Genomic DNA, 20102 nt, shown 5'->3' with positions numbered 1-20102 from the left:
AAGATTAGTTTCCAAGACGCTGGATCTTGTGCTTTTTTGTCTTGTAAATTCGATGTTAGGCAGGATTGTCTGGCATTGTCTTACCAGACAAATAGCTTAAAGAAGATTGTCTGGAAGAAGAAAATCCTACTAAAATCTCCCATTTCTCCTCCTTTTGTGAAAGGAGTAAAAGTGAGTGAAGGTCAATGGCTTCCTTCCTGGTTCCATTTTTATTACACAGTTAATGCACCGGACAAAAAGAGCTGGTCATAACAGGTTGACGCCCTGTCATCAACACACTTTTATTTCCTGAAAGTTGTGAAAACACCTCCATCAACTGATGTGATTTCAGCATTTGAATTCCTCCATTTTCAAGTGTCATAATGTACAGTGAAGTTGTGTATAAATGCACACAGTTATATTAAGATCAACACGACAACAGTACTGTACAGTGTAGTCATATACGATCATCAGACATACTTGAACAGCTTAAGTTTTGTAGTCAAGTTACAACTTTCCATCTACAACAATGACAAACAAGTGAGCCAAATAAATAAATACTCCAAAGAGTTTTAAAATTTCAGCTTGAATACAGTTAAGAAACATGACATCATAATCTGTTGTCATATTAGCTAAAATATCTTTTTTTGGAAATGCATTTGTTAACTTCATGATGCTTATATAAAAAAGTGGAATGTGCAAAATTAGAGTGTTCATATCACCGCGGTGTACAGAGTGAGCTGTTTTTGCCTGTGTGTGCTCAGCAGGTGTCCCTCGTGTCCCGCGTGTTCAGATTCACTCCAGGGGTTCAGTGTCTTCAGTAAACAGGTCGGCCAGGTCGGCCACTGTCAGCACAGCTGCCTCCGAGTGCTTCATGGCTGTGCTGGTGTGACTAGAACGAAAAAAAAAAGGCATTTATCAACACTCAGCTGCTTCTTTTGAACGTCAGCTCCGAATTTAAGTGTTTTAAATGCAATAATGTCAAAATTACAATAGACTCCATCCTGTGGTTCTTACCTTTTCTCTGCAGTTTTTATCATTGCTTGCATTCTCTCTTCAATGGTGGATTTGATGAGGAATCTGTGAACAAATGTTGGTCTGGTGGACAGAGAGAAAAAAACAGAAATGACACTGATCTCTGTTGAGGAAAATCAAGATAACAGCCATACTCCCTTATGGAAGTCACAAAGGAGAGTTTGAGAATGATTTTTTTACCCCACCAATATTTTTTTTTGGTTTATTTGCCTGTTAGAAGGATTTACATGATTTTAAGTTTTACGTTTTAAGTGTGTTTGTCGATTTCTTGCCAAAAATTAGATGAGAAGATTGATACCACTCAGAAGCTACAGCCAGCAGCTGCTTAGCTTAGCACAAAGACTGTAAACAGGGATAACCAGCTAGCCTGGCTCTGTCCAAAGTTAGGAAAATCCAGCTACCAACAGCTCTAAGGCTCATTAATTTTGCATTTTTTGGGGCATCTTTGCGCCTGTATTACATTACTGTTACTTTCGTTGCATGTAGGTCACAACATCAAAACATCTGCAGGTCTAAACTGCTGGAAAAGTCCTGTCCATGGACACATTTTCCTTCCTGCTTCTTACTTGGTTTGGCCAATCCGGTGCACCCTTCCTATGGCCTGGAGCTCGTGAGCTGGGTTGAGGATCGGCTCGACTAGCAACACGTGAGTCGCTTCGATGATGTTCAGCCCGTTGGAGCCCGTGTGGAGAGGAAGTAGAAGAATATTGATCTTGTCTTCGTATTTGAAGGAACTAAGATTCTCCTGGAACAATAAAGACAGTGATGCACCAGTTACAATTTCACCAGGGGAAGGTTTGACAGTTTTTATTGTAACATTTTTGCCATTTGATTAATTTGCTTGCCGTGCAAGATGGGTGGGGTTTACAAAATTAGGGTTAAGTGTGTATGAGTTTTTAATTTTGACTGCTGATAGCTGACATTTTTCTTGTCAAAGATCAAAGTATTCTGTGTTTTCCCCTTTTTTTTCCTCTTAAAGGAAACAAAATGCACCCCGAACTGATTTAATTCTTTTAAGTGGGTTAGTAGTTCTTTAATACAGGTCGAACAATTGAAACTGTGGATATATTTTTGGGTTTAAATGACAACTTAATTAACAAAAAACTTGATCAATTGAGAGACATTTAAGAAAGTAAAATACAAATCTAGTTGCATGTTTCAATGATCAGAGAGAAACCTCTACCATAATATGTCATGGTTAACATGGATGGCAGATATGAGATATTTAAATGTCAAATAGTAGGTTATATTCTTGTCCAACTGTCTGTCAGCAGCATCTCATAAAAGAGATGGCCTTGAGGCAAAAGACAAAGGATTAGATTTTGGTGGTGATGTGGATTTCCACCTTTATAGGATTAGTGTTTTCTTTTTATCCCTAGGCTATGTTTTTCAGTCAAAAAAATCAATTTAACCTAAAAATAAAGTGATTGGAATGAAGTGTGACGGACGGGTGTAGCGGCAAGTTGGAGAATTGCTGTGTTGGTGGAGGATACACACTCACCAAGCACTTTATTAGGAACACCTGTGCAATCTAACGCAATCCAATATAATAGCTTTACCATAAATTCTACTTTTACAAAGCTTATACAGTTTCACTTTTTGTTGACGTTGTCAGAAAGGTGATATGTCTACTTTCTGTTTATTACTGAGGTCGTAGTGGTTGGTTCTGTGACAACTTGCTACAACTACTTGAATTATCCTTGAGCGTAAACTCCACCTGGTGTAGTTTTGTTGCATTACATAGCTACAGTAAAAGTTTGTAACAAATTATGTAGAAATGGTAAAAAAAAAAAAATGCAATTTCCAACCTGAAATTTGTGAATCCCATTGATTTGAGAGAATTCCATGTTGTTGTCAAATAACGCCTTAGCGATGATATCTAGGACACTCTGCCACTGTGCAGGAGAGAGAGAGAAAAAAAAAAAAGATAACTGGGTCAGATGCAAACTCGATATCATCAAAATAAATCTCTCACAGAGCGAGGACAGTTTACAGTTACCGTGGAGAAGACGAGACACTTGGCCCCGGGGTCGGTCACTTGGATCTTCTTCAGGGTTCTCACTACTGCCTCAACTTTTGTAGAGTGACTTCCCTGAAAGACACAGGAAGGGGAAAGTTATGCTATAGTGCTAATCAATATTTAATTGCCCAAGCAAAGCTGTGGTAAATTACATTTACACACATAACAAGGCATGAATGAATGATCATGTCCCAGATATGGTCATAAATAACATTAAAATCATTCAGGAAATCAAATACGTCTCACTTTTGTTTTTTGAAAATGAGGCAAGGTGGAACCAAATCCAGATACATAACTGACAATAAAAAAACAATATCTGTGTCTGTGTCTCTCATGAGGATGGCGATGCTGCTGACTGACCTTGACCGGGATGTCCTGGTCCTGACTGGATGACTGTGTGGTGAACACGTAGGAGATCTCTGTGTGGGACGTGGTTTGCCTACAAATGGCGCATTTGATGGCCCGGCGTCTCGAGCCAACGCTGTACTGCTCCACAATGATAGCGATGCACTCGTTACAGAAGCAGTGACCGCAAGTCAGCACTGCCCACTGGGAAAGAGGGAGTGAGATGACATCATGATTATAAAGGGAGACTTCACTTTGGGCTGTTTGATCTGACATTTGTTGTGTTTTTTGTTTTTTTACTCATTAACTACAGTAACGTGGTTGCTTTAATTCACTTTCGTTCTGTTTTTCTGTTTTAATCTCACATCCATTCGATAGTAACGTACACAACTGCTAATTCACACGTTTTAAATTTCAAAATTAAACCCACAGATAAACAAAAAACTGCTAATTTTCTGGGTGCAGAGCTGAAACCATTAGTCAATTAACTGATTAGTCGATTGACAGAAAACAAATCGGCAACTATTTTTATCATAATTTAAGCAAAATGCAGATTATTTGATGGTTCCAGCTTCTCAAATGTGTACATATGTTGCTTTTTCTTGTCTTAAATTACAGTTAAATAGAATATCTTTGGGTTTTGGACTCCTGGTCGGATAAAACAAGACATATGAAAATGTCATCTTAAATTACAAGAAACTGGCATTTTTCACTATTTTCAGACCTTTTATAGCTCAAATAATGAATCTTTTAATCAATAATGAAAATAATTGTTAATTGCAGCCCTTGCTGGGTGCACTGGGTGCACTGCTATCATCAAACAAATGTTTCTGCACATGTCTGACAGCACACAATGCCAAATGTTAAACACATAAATCCTGGTGGGGGATGAATCAGCTTCAGACTAGATGTAATTATAGTCCCTGGCTGGTGTTGATAAGACTGTAGCAGAGACTCTGAGGTGTTTTGTTTCTTTCTCCACTGACTGGAAGGTACATTTGGTTCAGACTGGCTCGTAGGAGAAACCTCTAATTATAGTCATAAAACCCAGCCGGTGTTTTAATATAGTCAAGTCAGTTATGAGCAAAGTCATGTTTCATGAAACAATCAGTAAATAGTAGTAACACTTTTACATATAAAATCAGATAGTATTTTTCAGAAATCAGGAAAACATCCAGCATCCTGATTCATAAAGTCAGATTAATTAAGAAAAAACATCTTATAAAACCAACAGTAAAAAGCATCACTTCCTTACAACTCACCTCCTGTCCCAGGGGACGAGCACAGATGGGACATGGTTCTGGGTTCAGCCCTCCAGTAGACTTGTCCTGGGACTGGAACAAGGTGATTTATGTTTATTTGTAGTAAAATTATAGCACAAAGCAGCTTGAGATACAGTCCCTGAGTGAGCTAGAGAACAATGTATGTACCTTGAAGCTTCTAACAAATGTAAATTACCTTCTCCAGATTTGTGAGATACAGAAACTGGCCGAGCTTCTTTTGGAGTTGAGACTTGGCCACTGCTTGGTCGTTCAAAAGCTTGACTCTGTTCTGCTCCACCTGAAAGCAAAACAGTGGAGGGCAGAGGTTAGGAATGCAATAAAAATAGTTAAGGCAGAATATTACATCCTTGGAAACTTTCAGCAACAAAAAAAACAATTGTGCCCGATACTGGGTCAGAGGATAGAATTGAGCTTTTAATTCCTCCACAACAGGTCTGCAGTGTGTTTTAATAAGGATCAAATCAGCTTTATTATGTACATGCTCATATTGGTTGAACATTTTCAAGAAAGTAAAGTTTTAGTTGGTTGATTTGCCCATTCATTACATTTATTACACTGCAGTTCATCAGGAAGCTGCAACCTTTAAAGGGCTTACTGACATCATAAACAAAATTCAGCAATTTAATGCAAAATCTGTGGAACCTGAGCTCATATTTAACGGCTAAAAGTACAAATTTAGACTTAAATGAAAGATAAAAGTAAAAATCCTTTGCATTTACTGTACTCATAGACTATTTATCAAGCTTCCTTTGACTTAAAAATGCTGGAGCTCCTGAAGTCTCTGAAGTTGTTTGAGAGTAGATCCTAGATGACTGCAGTACAGAAAGCTGAGTACACCTCTGTTTTCTGTTTAATTGTACAAAATATCACTTGTCATGACAAATAATACGTTAGCTGAAGCAGTATAATTAAGAATAGTTTTAGCCTATAATTTGCATTTGAACATTTAATGGGCTGTTACACAACTCCTTTTCTTTTTTTTTTTGCATTTATCAAGGGTGCAAACAAACAATAAGAATAAATCTGGCTTTAACCATATTTACAATCACTTTCTGAGCATCTTCATTGTTTGTACTGGTCAGTGTGGTGCCACATTCTCTGATGTACTTCTTCTACCAACAGCAGAAAGCGGCAGAATTTTGTTTCTGTTTCAGCCAATTTCTTATTATGTCATCCATATTTAGATGTTATTACATTATAAATATATTAGATTGTTGGAAAAATGGAATCATACCGTGTTTGTTCTTGCACAAGTAACCACTGAATACACTGTAAGGATTTTTATTTTTACACTATGGCTTATGTCAGGCGAATCCTTATCTCTGATCACTTGAGAGCTGCTCTTAAAGAGACTATTATTACACTTCGCTGTAAATAGTAGTCACTTGATAAATGTGTCTTATTGTTCACACTCAGCGAAGAACTTTTTTACTCCAAGTATGACTCTTTAATTCTATGACTATGACTCTTTAATTGTGTCAAAGGGTCCTATATGTTGATGACTTAGTGTGAAAATTAAGTAAGTAATCTTGACATGTTGACCAGAATGCATAAACAAATACACTTTTGATGATTTTACAGCCCTAACGACAGGATGAGCATGCTGTAATAACAAAAGCGTGTCACTGTCACTGAAACTGACCTCATGCGGCTCAATGATGTGCAGCAGTTTTGGCTTCGGTTCATCGGGCAGACGAACACGAAGCCTCTCGGTGGCCATACCCAGCTCATCGATGGCTGACACGTGATTCCGCAGAACCATCCAGTACTCATGCAGCACCTGAGGAGGGACGCAGGTGACTTTTAAAGGGGCAACATGTATAATTCTAACAGCTCACAAAATGACCAGGGCACTCTGCAGGAGGGTGACTGTTGATAAATAGCAATCATTCAGTCATTAATACACTGGTGGATGAGGTTTCTGGCTTTTTTCTGGCGTTTTTTCCAATTCAGAAACTTCACAATTAATTTTAAAGTGTTCAAAAATATACCATTAGGAGGGTGAGTGGTATTTTTAATCTAATTGACATTTTATGATGTACTCCATATTTACAAAATGCAGTGTAAAATGTCAAAAACAAATAAACATCCATGAGAGAATTCGTTTTTCTAAACCCTTCAGTTTCTAGTTTGTAGAAATACAACACTTTTGACATATTGAACTTAAAGTAAGTATTTGTTTGTTCCTAACAATGACACTTTATTGTCTTCAGCGGTTTTAATCCAATTCAAAATGTGGCATTAATGTGCAGCAGGGGAACCTACAACATTCCCACTTGCTTGAAAAGAATCTATTGTTTATTGCAAAGCTTGAAAATGAAGACAGGGGTTGTAAACCGTGTGTACAAACCTTGTACTCCTTCTTCCAGTTCTCAAACAGCTCCATGAAAGTGTTGCCCTCCTCCACCAGCTCCGGATCCATCCGCTTAGCTTTGGCGAAGGACAAGATGGCCTTCAGAGTTCGCTCAGTCTCACTGACTGCCCACAGACCTCGGCTGGTGGTGGGAAGACGGTCGTCCACCAGCCCGTCTTCATCCTCGATCATTTCTTCAAAGATGGCTGTCTGACCTTTCACCCTGTCAGGGAATTTGTCTGATTAATCACCAATATACTGTCAATATACCAATATACCAATATACTAGTCTGACAGGTTTAAAAATGATTGCTCTACTTACGTGTGAGAAAACAGCTTGGACTCATAATCTGTGAAAAGTTCGTCTGCTTTGCAAAAAACGCAACTAAAATAAGACGAGAGAGAGAGAGAGAGGAGTGTTAGTTATGATAGAAAATAAGCTTCACAGTACTTGAGGCTTATGAAAGACATTTAAAAGCCATGATGAGCAGATGAGATGTTGAAATTCTTGGTTTTCGGGGTGAAAAAAGGCCATAAATTCCTGAAATGAAGCCTGAGATAATGTCTTACTTGTTGAGCGGCAGTCTCATAGGCCTGAGGTGACAGATGGTGGCCTCGTCGATCACTTTTTTCGAAGCCGGACCTTCAAGGCTCTTCACGGCTTCTTGAACAGTCTTTTGGGATTTCATCAGATCTTGCATTTGTGTGGTGAGGATGAACTGCAGACCACAGCCATCACGGAACCTGCAGAACAACCCGGCTTCTGTTAGCACATGTTTGTGTATGGATAACTACTAAAATGCCGTCTTATTTTGCCAAACAAAATAGTTTACTTGTCAGCCATGGAGAGCTTGTGGGGTTGTTGTTTGTAGCTGCATGTCAGCTCGTTCTTGACGCGGGACACCAGATCGTCATCGGTGGAGCACCGGATCGCCCTCTGAATAACATCCAGCCACCAGGGAGAGTTCAGCTTGACCTGGACAAATACAGTTATTAACGTTAATTTTTTTAATTTAATCTATCAAAAACTAAACTCAAGCCCAAGGTAAACTTCATTTGTACGTTGAAGTCAAATAGTCTCACAGATAGGTAACAAAAAACTGATTAAAAAAGCGAAACATCATAAAACACACATCCCTAAATGTGGATGGTGATTAGAAGTACTGAGTATTCTGACTGCTGGAGAAGCCTGCAAATAGTAACATCCTCAGACAATACACTTTTTATTATAACTCATACAATTAAATTTATATTATTGTCTGTGAAAAGCTCAATACAAGACTGATCCAGGGTGATTCAGGTAAAAACATCTGCATTAGACCATCCATTATAGGATTTAAAACTTTATATTTATATCAAATAATTCAATTACACCTGTTCTTTGTGAGAGGCTGTGAATATGAGTATGATGCAAATTAGTACAATTGTTTACTTGCTTTTAATTTTCTGCTGTACTGTACTGTTTTGTTTTTAAGTTGCACAGTTGTTACAGAACAAAATAAATTAGAATTTCAATTAATTTGGTACATTTTCTGGGCTATTTAGACAGGTTTAACTGCAGGTTTATGACTGATGTTTTGTTTTTATAGAAGGATAATTTTGGGGCATTATATTAGCCTACAGATATGGACTTAAAAAAACTAAGTAGTATACAAAATACAGTATATTAATTTGGCAGACAATCTGTTATTATATGGAGCATAGTTTGCCTGAGCATAGATGTAAAGGGTGTTCTCACTTTGCGTTTCAGCTCTTTGATGTTCTGTAACACCGGCTGCAGAGCCTGATGGGCGTCCGCCACCTCAGAGTCGTACTTGGTCATGTAATGCTGTCGTAGCTGCTCAGCCTACAGACACAGAGTGATAGAAAACACAACGCTCAGGAGATTCTTATATAAAAAATAAATTACACATGAAACTAATAAAAAAAGACCTTAAAAAGCATGCAAGAACTGGAGAGATAGTTCAGGATTATTCTAAAGGTTCCACATGCAAATTTTTCATTGGGTTAAATGTGTTTTGATGGAGACAGACATTTATTAATTACCTCCTCACTTAGTCGGTCATCTCTCAGCGTAGGAGGTATCCCAGGATGCTTTGCACTCAGCAGTTCCATTAAATTGTGGGTAGCATGAAGCCTCTGTTTTACCACAATTATAAAAGTAGTCAGATCAGGCAAAAGTAATCAGACATTTTTATGTTTATACATAGAAAATATAACCATCAGGAATCAATACATAACCAAGAACTTAGCTACTATCATTTAAATCTCATTTGATGCTGTCAGTCCATCCTTTTGAGCAGACATCTGTTTTGTCAGGTTGATTTACAAATGAAATCCTTCATATGTTAATTACAGACAAATGTAAAAAGACTGATGAATGGGATGAAGTTATATACCTGTAATGAATCTGTTTTCAGTCTGCCTTTGTGCTCCTCTGATGAACGAAGCACTTCTCTATACATCTCTGCTGCCTCTACAAACTCATCTGCAGGCGGCAAAAAGGGAACGGTCATCATTAGTGACACTCAATATGTCCGTCACATGTGGAGTTAATGAGATGTGCTATACAAACTTCCCCATTACACTCAGACACATTATACATATCGCCTTACTGAGACCTGAGACTACAAAACATCTTGGTACAAAAAGTGTTGGGAGACACAAAGATGAGATTATGGCTTCTGTTTTGTTTGAACTGATTCCCATGGGAAAATCAGAGCAGAGTGCACACAAGTACAGGAGTGGGGTTTTATACTTCTGATGATGTGGATTCCAGCCAGGCCATTGAGAGCGCACACCAATTGTCTGTGAGCTTCTTCACACTCCACTCGACATTTCTTCTGCAGGGACTTCAGGAGCTCCTCCATCGTCATGGTGCTGGGGAGGGGAGGCACGCCACAGAGAAACCCACTTAACAACCTCTCCAATGCAAATTACACAGAATGGGTCAACTTTAAATAAACACAACTGCACACTGTTTAATTGACAAAAAGCTTGCTGCGGTCTATTACCGTTACTAATGCTGCGATATTCCTTTCAGTCTAGCAAGATTGTTAATTAACCGCTGCAGCTGCCTTCAGAAAAAGACATCTATCCTCGCCTACAAGCGCCTTGAAAACATAATACCAAGTGTCATTATGCTCAGATATACCTTTTCTGCAGAGGCAGGAACTCCCCCCTCACAGCCTGGGGATGGCAGCAGGCCTGGCGCAGCCTCAGCAGCGGACACAGGATGGTGTTGACGGTGCGGCGGTCGAGGCTGCCAAGTTTCAGGCTCCAGTCGGAGATCTTCCTGAGTTTGACAAGAGCGTCCTGGGAGCAGACTTCATGCTGACGGTGGTAGAAGTGACCCTCGACGGGGGAGAAGTGCAGCCAGTGCACCTCCTCCGTCTGAGGGGGAATCTGGATCTGGAAAAACAGAGGCAGAAAAAAGAACCATCAAACACACTTTAACTACATTTTCTGAAATGAGCAAAAACTCAAGAATACGTCTTTTTTGGTTAACTATTGATTGTTAGAATTGGTAATAATTACGCTAAAAAGAGATGAGATGCTAAACTTTTATAGTCATACCTGATCAATTACGTCTTTTTTAGCCGATCGCCATAATAGTTGAGCAATTACGTAGTACAGCGGCTCTGTGTTTCCACGGCGATAAGGGCGATAGAGCAGCTGGTCCCACCAGTGTTTTACCCAGTATGGGTCGACTCCCAGGAAAAGTATGAGGCCGTACAGATCTAGACAGAGAACAAACTCAATTTAGGAAATAACATTTTGTTACTATTATGATTTTGTTTTTCTTAAGCAGACTTTCATGATACTTCAAAATTGTAGAGAACCTGAAGAGACCAATCGCAGGATAATATTTTGTCATATTTTGAAATTCTTCATATTACCCTCTAAGCCTCTCTGGACAGGAGTGCCGCTGACACACCAGCGGTTGACAGATGCGAGACGTAGAGCCATTTCTGCAGCCTGTCAGGAAAAGAGATGGGAGTATGAACAAAGTTTCAACAAACTGAAATAAAACACATTGTTTAGTATCTCAGAAACAAAGTATGAATTAACAAGGTCCCTTAACAAAAGAAAACAACATTAGAGTATTACATGGAAAGACTAGCCTCAGGAACCTTTGGACTATACTCCATGAAATACAAAAAGCCTCATTATCTTGTAGTGTAACTGGATTCACTTAAACTCACCTTCGCAGTGGGACATTCGACCATCTGAGCCTCGTCCAGACAGATGCGCCACCACTCCACAGCCACCAGAGGACTGGGCACGGCCATGTAGCGCTTCTGGTTGCGGAAGCGTCGTCCGTCTTTGCTGTTGCTGTGGGGAATGTCGACGTAGTTGAGCTCCGACCGCAGCACGTCGTAGGTGGTGATGACCACATCCTGCTCAGCGAGCATATGAGGCTGGATGAATCCATGCTTCTTCACACCCTGATAAACCTGAGATAAAAGAAGTTAGGTTTGTTAGACGAGTACTTCATGCTTTGTCAAAAGGTGATTTTCAGAATGAAGTCAATTTTTATGTATATAGAACAACATCTCAAATAACAACTTTGCCTCAGGGAGCTTTACAATCTGTACAACAAAACAACATCCTCTATCCTTCAACCCTCGATTTAAATAAGGAAAAACTCTCCGGAAAATCCTTTAACAGGGTAAAAATGTAAGAAACCTCAGGAAGAGCAACAGAGGTTAAAATAATAAAGACTGAGATAAAGAGGACAGAAGTGTATACATGCATTAAGAAAGAATAAAATCCAGCCAAGTAGCACTCAGGGGCCTGTTAAAGCATGAATGAAACTGTCTTAAACTAAATGTACCAAATTTCAACCATGTGTAAAAAACATAACAGCTGCAATAAATGGAACGTAAAGAAAGCATCTGCGGCAGAGAACACAACAGCACACTTATCCGCCTTAACTGTGTAAAACATTTGAGTTGAAGGGCTGCGTGTAAGTACTGCTAACTATTAATGTTGTGTATTATGACTTGTTAGCTCTCATTAAACACACAAGCTGCAAATACTCTTCTACCTGCCTACCAAGCACACTAATGGCATCTCAGGGTTAGGGATCGGCTTTGATGCTACTATCCATGACAGAAATGTGTGTATTTGTGATATTTTGGTGGTCTGAGGCCCTGCAGTGGTCCTTAAGAGGTTTCCAAGAGGTTTCAATGGATAAAAGAACAGCATAATTGGCTTCCAACTACACTGCTCAAATCAGATTTAAAACAGATTTCTATTGAATTCAACCCTTTTGAGCTGGAGAGACCCATTTTTAAAAGAAATGATTGCGTATGGAGTCACTGAGACACAACATCATCACATCTGGCACTAAGGTGTGCAGATTTTGGATTCCTAAGATAGTAATATGTGACACAACAAATAAAAACATCTATCGAAAGACTCCATCTACTTTCTCACCAGCACTCGGAGTGAGGAGGACCTGATGTGCCGGTTGATCTCCTCCACCCACTGGTGGCAGATGGAGCTCGGGGAGATGATGAGGGTGGCACCAGTGGACACGGGTTTCATGGCTACCAGGCAGTGGGGGCAGTAGAAAGGAGTCGTTTCAAGGCTTTCCTCTTTGTAGTTAACACAGTCTGCGTGCTGCCACAGCTGACAGTTCATACACTGGACGCGGGCCTTGTAGTCTATAATGCCTAGTTCGCCACAGATGCACTCAAAGCGGTAGTCTGGGGTGTTGAAAGGGACGACAGACGCTCTGGTGGGGGGTTCTGTGTCTTCCTGTGAGTCAGACTGCGGAGCTTCTCCCCTTTCGACAGGCGGATCATACATTCTCTGCACGTGCTGTGTGCCCGACTCACTTTTATCCTGAGACTGTAAGGCTGCCGTGGACACATCCAGCGTGTCATCTGACTGATCCGCTTTCTCATTCAGACTTTCATCCCATTCCGTCTTTGTTTGGGTTTCCTCGGGTTCAGGACAGTCAGAGGTAGGAGAGTGCAGATCTCTTTGATCTTCCGTAAGTGAGTTTTGCAGAGCTGCCTCTGCTTTCTCCTTTGCTCGTCTCTGAAACGTTTTCCTGGGCGTGCTCTCTGTGTTTTTTATATTCTAACAAAGAGGAAAACAGACAACTTAGACAGCACAACAAGGTGTCATTTGTAGCATAAAACAATCACATTAAAAGCTGTTTATTCTTACAGCTTTGGATGCTCCTGCTAATGTCTTCTTTGTTTCTTTGTATTTCTTTCCCAGCTTGAATGACCCGGCCAAGCCACGACCTTTGACCCTGTCAACCAGGCCTTCATCTATCAGCTTTGCCAGCGTTTTCCTGATGTGGTTGCGGTTCTTTAAGAGGTCATAACCATAAGTGGCACGGATGTAGGTGAAAACTGCATTGACTGAGGCTCCTTTGCCAGATCTCATTTCCTTTATTGCTGTGAGCAGCATGACACGAACAGCTGCAGGAAAATGACAAAAACATCTTGTAAAATCAAACCACAACGCCAAGAAAACTTGTGTTGTGTGAGAGCACTGTGAGTGACATACTTGGGTAGGATATTTTTATTTTGGGTTGAGCTTCGGACTTGCAGTGGATAACTTTCTTTCTTTCTAGTGGAGGAGGAGGTACGAAGTAATTCACAGATTTTCCCTACAAAACCAGAAGAGAAAGGATTTAAGTAAATAACATTTGACATTTTCACAATTTACCCGATGCCTTTGAGATAAATGATACATCATATACGACTGTTGATAATCATCTATAACACAACTGTGGTAAAAAAAAAAAGAGATAAAAAATATTGCACTAGTGAGATTTATTTTTAACTGGAGTTGCCTACTGTTCCTCACCACAGGCAGGGTGAGGGCCTCCTGTTCCAGGTCCTGCCGGGTGTGAAACAGAATGAGAGCCAGAACTTCCACCGTCTTTCCAAGCCCCATCTCATCAGCCAGGATCCCACCAGGCCACTCGACACCAGCCAGAGGAAACTCTCGGATTAAACTGAAAGAAAAAGAATAAGTCCTGTGATGAAAATCTACAATACCTGGTTAAAGTATCGCTAAGAATATCCATTTGATATTTGCAGCAAAAAACAAGTAGCTATACATCCACAGAAAGAAGTGATGATGAAGCAGTTATAAAGGGTCAATTCAACCACTAAGACATGTTTTCACATACTGGTGTCTCGCCATGCAAATAATTTTGGTTTTATGTGTTAAGGTTTTGACATATCTGCCTCTAAAACCTCTTCCACAGCCCCCATGAAGTGGAAGTGAATTATTCTTGGACCTCAAACAATTTCAAGTTCCATTTTTAAAAACTCAACAGCAATGTGTTTTTCCAAATAAACCATCCCTGAAATTATCTGCATGGGTACCACAAGAAGTAAGTGAGAAAATATGTGTTTTTTGGGGTTTTTTTTGTGATTTTGGTGAAATGACTCTTTAACATGAAGGGATCGAGTCCTTACCAGCCGGTAAATGGGTTGTAGAACAACTTCTTGCCACACAAAGTGACCAACTCCCGCCAGAGGAAATGCAGTAATGGTTCTGGAAAGAAATGGTAAATATCTCACTTGCAAAGCTTCAGCAAAATAATTTCTGTTCTTACAGACCCCGACAGTCAAAAAAATGTATGTTACGCTTTAGAAAACTGTTGGCAATTATAGAAATATTAATATATACTGTACATGATATGTAATTAATGGGCTACAGAGCGCAAAACTAATGTGTTCCACTAAGCTCCCCAAACAATCTCAAGTGTTCAATGACAGATTAACTGTGAAGATTACAACATCCAACAGTCAATATATCTACTCAAGAAAGGTTGATGTGGTGCGCCCCGGTAGCCCTACCACATAACCATTAACCACAACGCCCACGGTTCATATGTCATATCCCTCACTCTGTTTCCTGATGTTTGCAGCAGAGAAATCAGGGAATCGATGTGCAACTGTACTACAGAGGATAAACAAACCTTTTGGTGAAGTATTCTTTGATTTCTCTCTCCTCAGCATCCAGTTGACAGCCTGGCTCTGATAGGGTCTGAGCACAGGAATAAGAGCTTTGTGTTGGACGTCATAGGTCACATCCTGGCTCTCTGTCTGGTGAAGATGCCTGACGTAATCATAAAGCTCCTCAATGTTCTGCCTCTCCAGGTCGGTGTCACATTCCTCTTCATCATTCTCCACCACTTCTACACGGAAAACATCACAGAGAAAAAGAAGTATTGCTGGACAAGAAGGTTATATATCTCGACCCCACACTGCTTTCATTTTAAGCTTCACGATGAAGTCACAGCATGAGTCAAACATTGGGACCAGACACTTACCGGGGATAATGAAGTCGTAGAAATACTCCATTAACTTCTGCATCAGTTGATTCGCTTTCTTAAGCCGAGCATTTCCCTCACTGAGAAACTCAGGTTTCCCGAGCCCAGTTTCCACCAAGTAAATCCCCACCTGCCAGAAGCAAACAAACAACAGCTGAAGTAACAAATGTCAAATTGTAACACTGTGAGACAGAGAACTTTAAATGTTTACCATCTCAACCTACGACGACAACAGTTGATTTGACTGACTGGGACAACATCTGTGAGGATGAATAATGATTAAAAGGTGACATTTGTTGCATCTCTCTCGCCCTTCATTTCTTGTTAATTTTCTACTATCAACTCTCTAATAAAGGCATAAATGTCCAAAAACATCTGGATGAAAAAAAAAAGAAAGCCTGCAGATGGTTAGCAAGACGTCTACTTCATAAACACAAGAAGAGCAATATGTAGTCCATTTTAAAAGTAGGTATATAACCATGTAAACAATGTAAAACTAAATATTTTCTTTGTTTTTTTAATCTGGAGGCCAGAAATGTAATGTTTGGACATAGAAAAACTAATGACTGACAACCAGAATTAAAGTTAAATAACCACATCATGGTTAGATACAATCATTAATGTTTTTACAACATTACATGATATATTTCAGGTAGCATTTTTTTTCCTACAATCGTGTGTAATGACTGAAATGATACAGATAAATTTGCAGTTTTGTTTGTTTTCATAATTTGTACTACAACATCTTGCACACACATGCAGTATTACCATAAACATTTGCTGTTCACCGTACGTTTATTATAACTATCAGATGATGAATCTAAACATTAAACAAAGTAAAATTGTTCTTGAGAGAATATTTTTCATTCTATCCCATCAGAAATGTCATTCATACCCTGAGTGACTCCTCTTTTTCCTGGTGACAGAGCTGCACCACCCTCCTCTTCTGCAGCCAGTCGAGGTCCTCCAGTGGGATCCTGCTGAGACTGTACTCCACCGTGCAAGTGTCCTCATCACGTCTCCACTGCTGCCCCGAGCTCTCATCACAGCTGCTGTAACTGAGGCAGAGCTGGTCACCCATCCTGTGGAGCTCGAACGCTCTCTGTTCACAGTCAGATGGGAGCCAAGCCGGCCGGACACTGAACTCCCCGATGAGCGCCTTCCACGTGTGACTCAGTTTTGACGCCGGCAGCACCGTGAGTGCCAGAGAGGCTGAGGCAGAGGTGCAGTCCGATGATGTGCCGGGGAGTTCATCTGCAAACTGGACAGAGCGGGCGCAGGCGGCCTCTGAGATGTCCTCGCTGGCGGAGAGGAAGGAGCTGCTGGGAGCGGGTTCGACAGGAAGAATGGAGCAGGTTGGTGTCTGGTCATCATCACCCTGGATCACCTCAGTCCTCCGGTCCTCCAGCATGTTCCAGTTCAACTTCTTTTTGGCTTCTTCATCCACCCTCACAGGAGGGGCCCTCTTTCTACGGCTACTCATGGTTATATTCTACAAGGAAAGCAAATAATTTAATTATTACAAAGGCAATTCGACTTAAAATGTATTTAACACTACAATATTGTCCTTTTTTAAAACCAGACATGAATATCAAAATCAAAATATCTTGGCAGTCAAAACCACTTTAAGTGAAGTAATATTTACTCGTGACCCCTGATCACAGGTTTGTGAGTCGTTCACTTAAGAGAACTCACAGAAAACAGGCTTCCTGAATGGGTCAGTGAGGAGCTATGAAATGCAAAAAAGTGAGAGAACATATGTGCACAAATACAGGCACTACATGACATGAAGAACACAGAGAAGGCTTAGATGAGCAGCTACTCTGGATTGCCACGTGTTTCAAGCTTGGTGCTCTTCCTCAGGCAGCATCGATGCTTTGTGCACATATTGAACATATTAAATTCTCTCACTCTTCTCCTTTTTCAAAGGATTTTTTAAAAGCCTAAAGAGAAAAAATATATACATCACTGTGCAAAAAGTTTTAGGCACTTTAGATGTTTAGATTCTTATCCAGTATGCAGTACCATCAGGGAGGCACGTGATCAGCCCCAAATTCATTCTGCAGCATGACAATGACCCCAAACATACAGCCAGGGCCATAAAGAACTATCTTCATTGACAAGAAGAACAAGGAGTCCTGCTACAGATGGTTTGGCCCCAACAGAGTCCTGATCTCAACATCATGGGATTACATGAAGAGACAGATGCAACTGAGACGCCTAAATCCACAGTGGCAACTTCTCCAAGAACAATCAACCTGCTGAATACTGTGAAAAGTTGTGTGCAGGTGTACTGAGGAGAACTGCTGCTGTTTTAAAGGCAAAGCGTGCTCACACCAAATATTGATTTGATTTAGGTTTTCTCTGTTTACTAAACTTTGTTGAGTGATAAATAAAAACAATCATAGCATCCTCACTTTACTTTTAGTGCCTAACACTTTTGCACAGTACTGTAAATATTCAGTATTTCACAAGAAAAAGCAAAATTTGGATAAAAGTCAGAGGAAATAAACCAAATTTTGTGCAACACATTTTATTTCTTATTTCTCAAATCATTTGGGGATTTTAAGATTTTATTTTGGGTTGCCTTGCAGTTCCACTCATGCAGACACTAAGATTTTCCAAACTCAGACAGGATATTAAAGGATTGATTCACAATTTTTCAAATCTGTCTTAAAACAACAGTCAGATGGCCAGATGAACACTGAAAGAGGTTTTCCTGTAATCATTCCTTCTGTTCATACCAACCATTAAAAGATCCCCTTCAAATATGCTTTCAATGTAAGTGAATGTAAGTCATGGGGGCCCGGAATCCTCATTTTGTGCAAAAATGCATTTAAAAGTTTATCTGAAGCTTATATGAGGCCTCAGCAGTCTGAGTTAGTCATATCAAGTGGATATCTGCCACATTTACAGTCTTTTTAGCATCAATTTCCCTCTTTGTGTTTCCTCAGATAGTGTTTCCCTGTTGGACTGTGGTGGAAGGATAGTAACAAAAAGAGGGACTTTGGCGCTAAAAAGACCGTAACATTGAAAGATATCTACTTGATTTGACTAATTTGGACTTCTGAAGCTTCATATTAGCTTCAGATAAACTTTTAAATGCATTTTTGCACAGAAGGAGGCTTGTAGATTTCGGCCTCCATCACTTACATTGTAAGTGCATTATGAAGGGATCTTCTAATGGTCAGTATGAACAGGAGGAAAGATTTTGGCACGAAAAACCTATTTCAGAGTTCATTTGGGCACCTGACTGTTGTTTTAAGACAGACTTGAAAAAAATGTGAACCCGTCCTATAAATGGTAGCTTATTACCACACTGAACTAATGGTTTATCAATATTGTATTAGAGACATTTGCTAGTTGATATATCTACGTTTTCAGTGGCATCCTGTATCTTTATCTACACCAGCTAATGTCACTGCTTGTGTATTAGAGGTATTATTATCAAGCTTTAGTTCACATGTAATGCAACTAGCTAACAAGTTACTGTTTTTAAAAGTTCAAACAGACATCACCGCTAATTTATATGAACATCGTTACGTTAAACAATGAAACACTTCATTTTCGCGGCATATTTTATCATTTGAATCAGATAAAAACGAGCACATTTACTTTTTAAGGCCGCTCCGACTTCTATCGCTGTGTTATTAAACGTTTCATATCCCTGCAGATCCGGATAATCAGGCTGAAATGCACCAAAACACACTTCATTACCGACTCCGGTTGTTGCTGTTCGCCATTTTTAAATACAGGAAGTGAGGTCTTCTTCTTCTTCGTCTTCTTGTTTTACGGCGGTTGGCATCAAGCTCATTGGCGCATTACCGCCACCTTCTGCTCCGGAGTGTGACTCAGACAATAGACTTGCACTCTAAATCCCTACATAAACAAACAAAGAAACAAAGAAACAAAAAACAAATAAATAATATAAAATTATTTGATTTTATTGTCTTTGTATTTTGTATTTTCAGGCACAAGACTTTTATATATTGTATCATAATTTCAAATCTCAGGTTTCAGTTAGTGCTGTCAAAGCTTTTCGCCACTTTATTACTATGCTATTATGAGAACCAAGTCATATTTAAATGTCCTTATTCTATATGAAACATTTGTTTATCTATAGCCTAAGCATTTTTTGTTTCTAAGCTACTTTTCCCTTTAATTTAATTTAATTAAGATACTTTTAATTTGCGTCTTAAATTTATTTCTGTAAACAAACAATATTAAGAAATGTTTCTTTAAAATACTTTCAGAAATAACCCAGAGACATATATGAAGAAACGCCTGAGAATAGATTTCCCCTTATGTGTTCTGCTCTCCTTCTTTATGTTTTTATTTAATAGTTTTCATGACTTTTAATATCATATCTGTTATAATATGATGTAAACTATATCTTTAGCACTATCTTATAATGAAAGTTCTTATTAACTTTTTCAATATATACAGACATAATGAAACACGCAACCGGATATAGTACAGTTACAGTAAATCAATGAAAAATAAGTAACAGAACAAACTGAAGAAAACAAAACAAAATAAATCTTGACAAACAAAATTAGCAACAACAACAACGACAAAAATTGTAGGAATACTAACGTCCTGTTAGTCTCCTTCCTTCATATACATCAGAAAATTAGATCAAACTTCATAAAACTTTCCTTGGCAATGATTAGTCCTTGCACTTAGAGATTTTCACATTATTTTGAACGTTTTACCCTCATATTACCATATGTTATAACCTGACACTGTATGTTAATCTTTAGTTTTTTGCAG

General features: G+C 39.3%; 1 protein-coding gene across 1 annotated transcript; it reads right to left on the bottom strand.

The window, feature by feature from the left end:
- Positions 1–241: 241 nt before the first annotated feature.
- shprh (SNF2 histone linker PHD RING helicase) lies at positions 242–19094 on the bottom strand. The gene is made up of 30 exons (XM_042437078.1): positions 18945–19094; positions 16225–16821; positions 15330–15459; positions 14976–15194; positions 14470–14548; positions 13850–14000; positions 13547–13649; positions 13199–13458; positions 12458–13108; positions 11221–11472; positions 10915–10993; positions 10592–10755; positions 10170–10426; positions 9774–9895; positions 9415–9503; positions 9062–9154; positions 8754–8861; positions 7849–7991; positions 7586–7759; positions 7338–7400; positions 7013–7238; positions 6305–6442; positions 4838–4939; positions 4642–4713; positions 3395–3583; positions 3014–3106; positions 2823–2909; positions 1581–1759; positions 997–1077; positions 242–871 (listed from the first exon to the last, which is right to left on the bottom strand). Exons 2-30 carry the CDS (start codon positions 16810–16812, stop codon positions 775–777), a joined length of 4989 nt encoding a protein of 1662 aa, XP_042293012.1. The 5' UTR covers positions 16813–16821; positions 18945–19094; the 3' UTR covers positions 242–774.
- Positions 19095–20102: the final 1008 nt, after the last annotated feature.

The sequence above is a fragment of the Thunnus maccoyii genome, chromosome 16 (genome assembly GCF_910596095.1).
Source record: "Thunnus maccoyii chromosome 16, fThuMac1.1, whole genome shotgun sequence".
Lineage (NCBI taxonomy): Eukaryota > Metazoa > Chordata > Actinopteri > Scombriformes > Scombridae > Thunnus > Thunnus maccoyii.
The sequence above is the reverse complement of the archived record's forward strand: the minus strand, read 5'-3'. Positions and strand labels throughout refer to the sequence as shown.